The 12139-nt window shown below is 41.7% G+C and overlaps 1 protein-coding gene across 1 annotated transcript in view; it reads right to left on the bottom strand.

Moving 5' to 3' along the window:
- LOC125094174 (translation initiation factor IF-2-like) overlaps positions 1 to 12139 on the bottom strand; it is a 30598-nt gene that overhangs the window by 8488 nt on the left and 9971 nt on the right. Inside the window, exon 3 of the mRNA XM_047719858.1 lies at positions 7816 to 7888. Within this exon, the coding sequence (XP_047575814.1) occupies positions 7816 to 7888 (73 nt within the window). The remainder of the gene's footprint in view (positions 1 to 7815; positions 7889 to 12139) is intronic.

Genomic DNA, 12139 nt, shown 5'->3' on the forward strand with positions numbered 1-12139 from the left:
AGCAGGCAGAGAGGCAAGCAGAGAGAGGGGGAGGAGGAAGCAGGCTCCCTGCTGAGCAGACAGCCTGACTCGGAACTCGATCCCAGGACCTGGGATCATGACCTGAGCCGAAGGCAGAGGCTTTAACTTACTGAGCCACCCAGGCGCCCTGCACTTATTATTTTTAATGATCATAATGACACTACAAGGTAAATATTGTTAACTTATTTTACAAGTGACAAAGCTAAATTTTGGGGGGCGGGGTCAAATTTCTGCAGCTAATAAGTGCTAGAACTGAGTTTTAAGCTTTGAATCCCCAACCTCCCTCCCACTTCCATGAGACACATCAGACCTCAAAGGGGCTCTGTTTCCTCTCAAGGCACACCTTGTCTAGTAAAGGAGATAAATACAGAGTGACCACAACCCACAGGAGAACAGACACTACAAAAGGGAAAGGGAGGTACATGAAGCCAACCTGTGGGAAATGAGCCACATTGCCCAGCAGCTTGGTCTTGTGAACGTGCACTGAAATCCCTTATTCTTCCCAAAGTCCTTCTAGAATGATCTGGGAAAGCAACAACCTGCCCTCTTGCTGTCCTCATTCTTCAGCCAGGTTTTTCTCCGACCCTATGTCTAAGAAAGAGGCATTGCTAACAAGTGGTCAGTGGCCTCTTTAGGAGTACAATGCTCCAATGATCACCTCAGAACCAGAATCTCCTAGCACCTCCAGAGCAAACATCGGAGTCCATGTGGAAGAAGGACCTGCAAGGATGGGCCCTTTAAGGAAACTCTAAATGTGAATATGGCGGCTGGGTCTCTAGTGCTGCCTTGGGCCCTAAGGATGAGGACCACATCCTGGGTGTTACAGGTTGAATTCTGTCCCCCCCCCCAAAATGTATAATTTGAAGTCCTAACCTCCAGTATCTTAGAATGTGACCTTATTCGGAATGTGATCATATAGGGTCATCGCAGAAGTAAATTGGTTAAGATGAGGTCATACTGACATAGAGGAATGCCCTCATCTAATATGACTGATGTCCCTATTAAAAGGGGAAGTTTGGAACCAGAGATGCATACATACACACACAGGGAAAACACTATATAAACATGAAGGTGAAAGCAGAGATGTTTCTACTAATCAAGAAATGCCAAAGATGTCTAGAAACCTACTGGAAGCTGTGGGAGAGGCTTGGCACAGATTTATCCTTTTTTTTTTTTTTTAATTTATTTTAAAATTTCTTTTCAGTGTTCCAAGATTCATTGTTTATGCACCACACCCACAGCTCCATGCAATACGTGCCTTCCTTAATACCCACCACCAGGCTCAACCAACCCCCCACCCCTCTCCCCTCCAAAACCCTCAGTTTGTTTCTCAGAGTCCACAGTCTCTCATGGTTCGTCTCCCCCTCCGATTTCCCCTAACTCTCTTCTCCTCTCCATCTCCCCATGTCCTCCGTGTTATGCCTTATGCTCCACAAATAAGCAAAACCGTACGATAATTGACTCTCTCTGCTTGACTTATTTCACTCAGCATAATCTCTTCCAGTTCCGTCCATGTTGATACAAAAGTTGGGTATTCATCCTTTCTGATGGAGGCGTAATACTCTATAGTATATCCTTACAGTCCTCAGAAGAAGCCAATCCTGTCAACTCCTTCATCTCGTATGTCCGGGCACCAGAACTGTGAGACACTAAATTTCTGTTCTTTAAGCCTCCCAGTTTGTGGTATTTTGTTATGGCGGCCTTAGCGAATACACTAGATAGAGATGGCAAAGGAATAAGGTAGCAGGAATCTGCACCCCGAGGGCCTTATGGAGCACAGCTTCCCCATCAGCCTTGGTGCAGATATAAACGTCGGCCTGGTTTTAGACACTCATACTCGCCCTCTCTCAACTGCATCCAATCTAATCCTAATGGACACTTGGGAAAAGTCCAAACTCCTTATCATGACGTATTCTGCCCATCACGATTCAACCCCTGCCTTTTCTTTCTGCCTTGCCCCTCCTGACCCCACATAATTCAGTCATATAGCACTACTCCCAGACCCCTCCCTTCACCTCTTTCCTTGGCACATGCTTCTCCCTCTCCCGATAATATCTTTCTTCTCCCTTTCTCTCTGCCCATGTTCTTTCTTATCCTTCTTGACTTGGCCATCTCTTACCTTGGGTTTTACATCCTCCAGAATTCCTTCCTGGACCTCACTAGGGTCAGTTTCTGATCTCATACTCCCCCGCTTCCCGCTATCACGATGTGTATCCATTATGTTGTAGATTGTGAACTACTTTCGGAGTTCAGTGCCTGGGCTGTCAAAAATGCTCATTAAATCTTTGCTCAATGGTGAAGAATCACTAGGAGTTTTCCTTATCCTATCTATGGGATGATGTGTCTCAATTCTCTAAATAACAAATTTATGTAGGTTTTTTTGTTGTGTTTTGTTTTGTTTTTAAGACTAGACCAACAATAAACAAGATGACTATGAAATGAAGCACCTGCTTTTGGCTTTTTCTTTTCCCTTTAGGCATGTGTAGCTTTAAAAATCTTTTTTATTATTTAAGTATAATTGACATACAATGTTATATTAGTTTCAGGTGCACGATATAGGGATCTAACAATTCTATTGATTACACAGTGCTCACCATGATACGTGTACTTATCATCTGTCACCACTCAATGTTATTAATGTTATTACAAGATGAGTGAGTATATTTTCTATGCTGTACGTTCCATCTCCTTGACTTATTTATTTTATAACTGATATTGGCTTTTAGACAACATGAAAGCGGTGGGGTCTTTAGAACCTCCTGTGAATTTGAAAATCTTCTGTGTCTCTGCCATTCAAAATGGTAGCCACTAGCCAGATGGTTATTTAAATTCAAATTTCATTCAATTCAAAATGCAGTTCCTCAGTATGGTAGCTTGAACAATGACCTCCAAATATATCCACATCCTAATCTCCAGACCCTGTGAATTTCAACTTATATTGCAGACGTGCTTGAACTAAAGACTCGAGCTGGAGAAATTATCCTGGACTATCTGAGTGGTCTATAAATGTAATTACAGGTGTCCTTATAAGAAAGAAACTGAGGGGCACCTGGGTGGCTCAGTGGGTTAAGCCTCTGCCTTCAGCTCAGGTCATGATCCCCAGGGTCTTGGGATCGAGCCCCGAGTCAGGATCTATGCTCAGCAGGGAGCCTGCTCCCCTCCCCCAACCTGCCTGCCTCTCTGCCTGCTTGTGATCTCTGTCTGTCAAATAAATAAATAAAAATCTTTAAAAAAAAAAAAAAAAGAAAAGAAAAGAAACCGAGAGTGACTGGATGGCAGAACATAGAGAGCAATGCTACAGCTAATGTTATGCTGCTGGCTTTGAAGACAGAGGAGGGAGGCCTGGAATGAAGCTCAGGAATTGGAAAAAGGCAAAGAAATGCATTGTCCCTGGAGCATCTGGGTGGCTCAGTTAAGCGTCTGTCTCCAGCTCGAGTTGTGATCCCAGGGTCCTGGGCTCGAGCCCCAGGTTGGGCTCCCTGCTCCGTGGGGAGTCTTTCTCTTGCTCTCCCTGCTTGTGTGCTTGCTCTCTCTCTTGCTCTCTTTCCTGTCAAGTAAATAAATAAAATCTTAAAAAAAAGGGGAGGGGTTATTCTCTAGAGCCTACAAAAGAAGTGTGGGCCTGTAGACACCTCAATGTCATCCCAGTGAAACTGATTTCAAACTGTAAGACAATAAACATGTGTTGTTTTAAGCCACTGAGTATGTGGTCATTTGTGACAGCGGTCCCAGGAAATTCATACCCACAATAGTGCTGGTCACATTTCAGGAGCACGCTCTAGACAGTGCAGTTCTAGAATCTTCCTCTTGGGGAGAAAGTACATGTGACAGATCTCCTAGCCTCTACATCTTTCAAAATTGAGAAAAATTCTAAATATGAGCAACTTGCTACTTGATTCCAATATGAATATATGATACAGCCCTTTTGCATAGGAAAACCAAGCCAAGAAAGCTTCCTTGTCTTCGGCTCAAGCACATGATCACGATCAAAGCCTTTCTCTGATACTGTGATCCATCGCTTGCAGTGGAGACAGATTTTAAAAGTCCTCATTTACCTCATGAAAATTGATACCAAAAAGACATGATTCCATTCAATTTGTCTTCCTCTTCAGAACCCCCAGAGCATTAGCAAGTCAGAAAAAAATGAGACCTCTCTTGACAAGTGTCACTTCACGACAATGGTGATTTTTGGCGTCTCAGTTTTGTCTGCTGTGTCCATGAGCGGTCTAGGCAGGAGCACCTCAAAGGTGTGAGGGTGAAGGGGGCACACCTCTTGGTTCTTGCTCTCAAAGGCCCCCCATGATAGGCTTCCCAGTGCTGCGCTGCCACCAATGGCGGCTTCGTGCCTCTACCTGGCTGCGCACATGGGAAGGTTCTATGAGGAAAGGAACAGAGCAACCTTCTTTGAAAATGGCGTGGGAGAGAAAAACCACTACCAGACAAAGTCTATTAAGGCAATTTTGAAACCACCCTGAGCTACAGTCCTTCACAAGAACACTCTAAACCTAGTTGGAGAAGGCGGTTCACAGCCCACTCCAGCAACTGTTTTCGTTTGAATTATATTATTGTTGTAAACACAACATTTGGCCATTTTAACTGTTTTTCAGCATCAGGACCATTCACAATGCTGTACAACCATCACTGACATCCTTTTCCAGAAATTTTACATCTTCCCAAACGGAAACTCTGTACCCGTGAAGTAATAACTCCCCACCCGCCTTCCTCCCAGCCCCTGGTAACCTCTGCTCTACTTTCTGTCTCTATGAATTATACTATTCTAGGGACTTCATGAAAGTGGAATCATGTCGTGTTTGTCCTTTTGTGTCTGACTTATTTCACTCAGCGTGATGTCTTCCAGGTGCACGCACGCTATGGTATCTATCAGACTTTCATTCCTTTTTCAGGCTGAATAATAGTCCATTGTGTGTACACAGCACATTTTCTTCATCCATTCACATGCATCAGTGGGCACTGGGTTGTTTCTATCTTTTCACTACTATGAATAATACTGCTATGAAAGTTGGTGTGCACACTGGTGTGTGTGTGTGTGTGTATCTTAAATAAATATATATTTGTATATGTATTTATTTATATATATTTTTATATATTTTTTCAAAGAGTCAGTGAAGCTTGTCTTTATTTATTTATTTATTTATTTTTAATCTTTTTTAAAAGATTTTATGTATTTGTCAGAGACAGAGAGCACAAGCAGGGTGAGCAGCAGGCAGGGGTAGTGGGAGAAGCTCCCACTGAGCAGAGAGCCTGACGCGGGACTTGATTCCAGGACCCTGGGATTATGACCTGAGCGGAAGTCAGATGTTTAACTGACTGAACCATCCAGGCGTCCCCACACCAGTATATTTTAATAGTAGCCCTACACAAACCTAGTAACCAGAATTTGTACAGTGGGAGAAATAGGTTTAAAATCTCTCCCAAATTAGTGTTTATAAAACTTGGTTGTACAGTTGAGTCACTGAGGTTCTTTAATAAATGCCCAATGCCCATACTGTACCTCAGACTAATTGTATCAGATTATCTGGGAATGGGACCCAGGAATCAGTAAATTTGTAAATCTTACCAGTCAATTCAATGGGCAGCCAAGCTTGAGAATTAGAGCCTTAAAGAGTTCACTAGTAAACGTGTTTTCATCGAAAGCTCCTTTCCTTTCCCTACAATCTCTAAATCACACTTGGGTTTTCCTCTACATTCAAATCCAACTTAGCTGAATTAAAGTCATTTTTATATTTTCAAGATGTGCTAAGCGAAAGCATTGAACTTTATAATTTAAGTTTGAGTGGGAGGGAAATCTTAGCTCTACTTATTATTATTAAGGGAATCTTTGCTCCATCAGAAACAAGATGAATATATTCAAATATGTTAAAAAAAACACTTTTAAGCAATTTGATCCAATAATGAAACACATTCTCTTTAACTTCAGGCCTAAAGACTTATTCCCACTGACACAATGATTTGCTATTGCTTTGGAAATTCCATGTTAATGTAATTAAACATGAAAAGAGAAAAGCACCATTATTTGCAGATGTTGCAAGCGATATTCCTAGAAAATCCAGGAATTACCTTAAAAATATCCTGGATATATAAAAATAGGCTAATGGCAATAAATATAGAAAAAGTCAATAAGATCCTTGTATAAGCAGTCATAGCCAGCTGAAAAATAAGATATCTAATTTTTAAAAAGTGACAAAGATATAGCATACTTAAAACAAGAAAAGATGGGGGCGCCTGGGTGGCTCAGTGGGTTAAGCCTCTGCCTTCAGCTCAGGTCATGATCCCAGGTCCTGGGATCGAGCCCCATATCGGGCTCCCTGCTCTGCGGGGAGCCTGCCTCTCCCTCTCCCACTCCCCTTGCTTGTATTCCCTCTCTAGCTATGTCTCTCTCTGTCAAATAAATAAAATCTTTAAAAAAAAAAGATGTAGTATATATTTAATTGTACAGTAATAAACCATATTGGGGGATGCTTCAGAGATTGGGCTAGAGAGAAGGCTGAAGGGTGCTAATCCTGGCTTCCACTCTTAGTAGGAACTAGGAAGTTATTTAACTCTCTGCTTTAGTTCTTCTGACTGTAACTTGGGATCATAATATGCTTATCTTATAGAGCTGGGAAAATTACATGAGTTAAAAATGTAAAATGCTTCAGACAGTCCCTCTACATAGTAAGTATCATTTCAGTGCTAGCTTTTAACTTTATTACTGGCAGTCTTTTGAAAAAGGAATCACATAGATGGAGAGCTATAGTATATTCTTAAATAGAGTGTGTTTACAGGCAGAAAGGATGGAGGGAGACAGAAAAGAAATAAACATTGGTATGTAAGAAGTAAGTTCTAAAACTTGATGCTAAGTATTTTTATGTCTGTGTTCTCTATTTAATCTGTAATTGCATACCTGTGTTTAAGGTATGCATTTTTTTCTCCTGCAATTCCAACTAAATACATACAGAACAATAATATAAACTATTTTTAAAAATTTGTATGGAAAAATAAATAGATTAGAAGATTAAAAAAAAAACCTGAAAGAGGAGACTAGGGCTGTTGTCAGATTTTACAATCTATTATGGAGCAATTTCAGAATAGTAGTAGGATAATAGGACTCTACTTCAATGAATACAAATCCAGAAAGAGACACACCACCAATTTAAAAAAGAAACAGAAAACTTGGCTGTATAAGACTTTTCAAAATCAAAAAGATAAAGAAAATGAATGAATATATTTTGATAATTAATTAAAAATATGAAAAGTAAGTAGTCCATAGGTAAGAAATTTTTTTAAAGCTTAAATTCATGGAGAATTCTTAATTAGTGAACAATTTTTGAAACACATCTGTGAAAGAAAAGTCACTTTCTCCATGCTTTGAAGAACTCAATAGAAAAGGTCTAGAATATCTGAATATATATTGCAACTTTAAAGATCTGCAAGATGGGGGCCCCTAGGGGTTCAGTCAGTGAAGCATCTGACTCTTGATTTTTAGCTCAGGTCATAACTTCAGGCTCCCAAGATCGAGCCCCACATCAGGCTCTATGCTGGGTGTGGAGCCTGCTTGGGATTCTCTCTCTCTCTCTCCCGCTTTGTCCCTCTCCCTGACCCTCCTCTATCCACACACTCTTTCTCTCGATCTAAAACAAAACAAAACAAGAAAACAACAAGAAAACAAATCTATAAAATGGAAAATGAAAGCACCATAGCAGAACAGGAGGTTTAAAAATCAAGTAGGACACAAAGTAACCCATCACTTCTCTTTACCCTCACTTCTACTGCCCTGAGGGCAGAATCTCTTACCTTGCCCTCTGACGTAGCCCCTCGTCCAGCTGGTCTCTCTGCTTCCACTCTTTCCTTCCCTAAACTCCATTCTCTGCAAAACAGGCCAAGTGATTCTGTTTTAAATGATCATTGCTTTTTCAAAGCACTGAAATGAAATTCACATTCCCTTGTCTGGCTTCCAGGACACAGGATCACTCCCACGCAGCTTCAGTGCCTGAACCGTCCCACCCGAACCTTTGTACCGGATGCTTCCTGGGCCTGGAACACGCTTCCGTGTTCTCTACAAGGCTGGGTCCTTCTTGTCCTTTAGACCTCAGTTTAAATGTTTCTTCTTCCAAGAAATCTTATCTGGGACCCCAGTTTAAAGTAATAAAAACTAACATTTATAGATGTTTTTCTAAAATATGTCAGGCAAGTTTCTGACACTTGATGTGTAAAACTCATACTATCTCACAAAGACCCAATGAGATAGATTTTATTATTATTATTCCCATCTTACAGTAATGAAACTGAATCCCAGCAAAGGTCTGGAAAGATGCTGATGAAACTACAAGACAGTAGCTCGTCGGAGACTTCACTTAGTTGCCCTACAGCTTATAAGGTAGTCTGCCAGCTACTCGCAATCACATCACTCTGTTTTTAGTTTTACCTTTTCGAAGTGTGATTTTTTTTTTTGTTTGTTTGTTTTTCTTCTCTTGATGGAATGGAAGCCTTATGTCTGTCTTATTCACTGTCGTGTGTCCAGGACCAAGAACAATGGCTAGCGCGTAGTAAGTACTCAACAAATGTTTGTACTCAACAAATGTTTGTTGAATGAATAGATGAGTAAGTAGGCAAACAACAAGAAATTATTTAACTAGGTGAAGAAAACAAACAGGATTACAAAAGGACAAAAGGATCATTTTTATTTATTTTTTTTAATTTTTTTGAGACAGAGTGCCTGTGCCCATGAGCAGGGGGTGAGGGGCAGAGGAAGAGAGAGAGGGAGGGGGAGAATCTCGAGCAGACTCCCCATTGAGTGTGGATCCTGACACAGCTCGACTGGAGACTTGATCTTGCCACCTGAGCCAAAATCAAGTGTCAGATGCTTAATCGACAGAGGCACCCAGGTGCCCCAAAAAGATAATTTTTAAATTCTCATTCAAAATTTCCTACTCTTTCTTTCTTTCTTTCCTTTCTTTCTTTCTTTCTTTTTTTCTTTCTTCTTTCTTTTTTAGAATTTATTTATTTATTTGACAGAGATTGAGATCACAAGCAGGCAGAGAGGCAGGCAGAAGTGGGGAGGTGAGAAGCAGGCTTTCCACTGAGCAGAGAGCCTGATGCGGGGCTCAATCCCAGCACCTCAAGACCATGACCTGAGCTGAAGGCAGAGGCCCACCCCATAGAGCCACTCAGGCACCCTGAAAGTTCCTACTCTTTCTTTAATGCTGCATTCTTTAATAGTTATAGCATGCGGTCTCCTCCATTCATCCTGGAGGGAAAGGGAAGGGCTGGGTAGTGCAAAGCCTCGGAGTGAGAGACACTCGGGCTTCTTCAGACTGGGAGCTCAGATAAGGGAAGCCTCTCAGAGGTACTATGTAAACTGAGACCTCAGTGACTAGAACTCAAGCTACGTGAACATGAGGAGGGGTGGGCAGCATGGGCAGCCCTCTGCCGCCTTCTAGAGCAAAGATCCCAAGGCAAGAACAAACTTGGAGGATTAATGCAGCAGATCATACTGGGGTTTACAGGCTACTTGCAGAGTTTGGATTTTATTCTAATTATGAGGCAAAGCTCTTGAAGACTTGCAGTAGGGGAATTATGTGATAGTGTTTATTTATTTCTTGAGTCTCCTTTGCCTAAAGCACAAAGAATTAATTTTGGGATGGGGGGTCAAGATTAGACCCTGAGAGTGGGGAGGGTTGCAGCCATCCAGGGTAGAGGACTCCATGGCTGGAATTGGAGTGATGCTGGCTGGTATTGGGATTGTATGAGGGCAACAGAGTTGAAAGAATTTGCCGATGGGCTGATGAATGGCATCATTCAAGGGGAATGGCAAGGGGAAGGAGGAGGAAGGAACCAGGCATACCTCCTAGTATTGTGTTGTACGGTTTACTGTGTCTTTTACCAAGTGAAGGTTTGTGGCAGTCCTGTGTGGAACACGTCTGTCAGCATCATCTTTCTAACAGCCTTTGCTCACCTCATGTCTTTGTGTCACATTTTGGCAATTCTCTCAATATTTCAACATTTTCATTATTATTATATTTGTTACAGTGATCTGTGATCAGTGATCATGACTCACTGAAAGCTCACTTGATCTTGGCCAAAAGGCCAAGAAACAATGACTCACTGAAGAGGGCTCAGATGACGGTTAGCATATTTTGGCAAACAAGTATTTTTAAATGAAGGCATGTACACTTTTTTAGACATAGTGCTTATCACACAATTGGTTAATAGACCACAGCAGAGTATAAGCATAACTTATATATGCACTGGCAAACCAAACAATTCATTTGATTTATTTTATGGCAATATTCACTTCATTGCAGTGGTCTGGAACCGAACTCACAATATCTCCACAGTGTGCTTGTGGCTGAAGACCCTCTGACTTCTGGCTTGAGCAGTGGGGTGGACAGTGTCATTGTGCATGGAGAGAAAGAAAACTGGAGAAGAAACAATGTTTGGGGAAGGAATTGGGGGTTAAGTTTGGCCATATAGCGATGCCTATGAAGAATCCAGCAAGAGATGACAATAAGTATGGACACATGAGTTTAGAGTTGAGTGGAGAAATCAGGGTATGAAATACAGATGTGGGAATCATTGGCACGTAGACACTATTTAAAGCCACAGTGTCAGGCAGAGGACACTGGTCGAGGTTATTATGTAGATAGAGAGGGACAGAGGGCCTAGAACCACACCCAGGACACGCTAACACTTAGAGAAGGAGCACAGCAGGATTGGCCAAGGGGTACCTAATTGGAGGAGAAAACCAGGAGAATATATGTTTTGATTAGGGTTCTATGGAGAAATGAACCAATAGGACACACACACACACACACACACACATTTATTACAGGAATTGGCTCACATTATTAGAGCCCAGCAAGCCCCAGCATCTGCAGAGTGATTTGAAAAATTGGAGATCAAGGACAGCTGATGGTTTAGCTTCAGTCCAAGTCCAAAGCCTTGAAAAGAACCAGGTGAGCTGATTGTGGAGTTCCCATCTGAAGGCCAGCAGGCTTAAGGTCCAGGAAAATCTGGTATTTTAGTTCAAGTCTGAAGGTAAGAAAAAAGTTGATGTCCCAATTTGAGGGCAGTCAAGCAGGAGAAATTCTTGCTCATGGAAGAGGCAGGCCTTTTGTTCTATTCAGGCCTACTGACCTCAGGGAGAAAAATTTACTTTACACAGTCCACTGGTTTAAATGGTAATCTTCTCCAAAACATGCTCACAGAAACATCCAGAATAATGTTTGACCAAATATCTGGTGACCCCATGGCCCAGTCAAATTGACACAAAAATTGACCATCATAGGGTGACTCGGGGAGTATTTGAAAAGAAAAAGTGGCCAACTGTTAAGAATGGCACTGGGAGGTCTGTTAAGAGCTTAGTAGGACCACTGATTTGGCAAGATGGAGGACATCAGTGTCCTTGATGTGACTAATCTCATTGGTGGATAGAAGTGTCAATGGAGAGAGTTGAGAGAAGATAGTGAAGCTCAGACAGTGACAGGTTCAAGGGTGCTTCATTGGAAGAGAGGGAAGGCAAAGTGTTGGTAACTATAAGGGTAGGTTGGTGAGATGATAGCCCATTGGTCTAATTTCTTCCACTTCTCCATGAAGGATGAGGCAAAGTCATCAAATGGGAATATGTATTTATTTGGGAAGAGAGTATAAGATTATTCTGAGGAAAGAGGAGAAGAGAAAGTAAGATACAGGTGTTCAGGAAAGTAGAAACTATAGAATTGCTAGGCAGTGTTACTTTTGGATTTGTGATTGTGAACTTAGTGAGACCTGGCAACTCATTTAGGCATTAGATTCTAGCAATGCTCTGGTGCAGGTGTGAGCCAGGAGTAGGTGGATGGTTTGGGGCAGCATGGGGTGGAGTGGGGTAGGGAGGTCGGGGAGGGGGAGTGGTAAGGTAAGGGGTGAGGGTCAGCAGAGCTGGCACTTGACCAGATGAGTTTGTAATGGAGGGAAAGAAGGTAAGAGAAAAGAATGTGAGCAATATTGAATTTTATCATAAGCTAAGATTTGTTGACTGAGAAAATCATCCATACTTTCCTTAACAATTACTTTTATTACACGTTTACCTACAGTTGTTATTACTATATAGTATGTATTTTTTTTTTTTAATGTTGAGTGG

The sequence above is a fragment of the Lutra lutra genome, chromosome 2 (genome assembly GCF_902655055.1).
Source record: "Lutra lutra chromosome 2, mLutLut1.2, whole genome shotgun sequence".
NCBI classification, from domain to species: domain Eukaryota; kingdom Metazoa; phylum Chordata; class Mammalia; order Carnivora; family Mustelidae; genus Lutra; species Lutra lutra.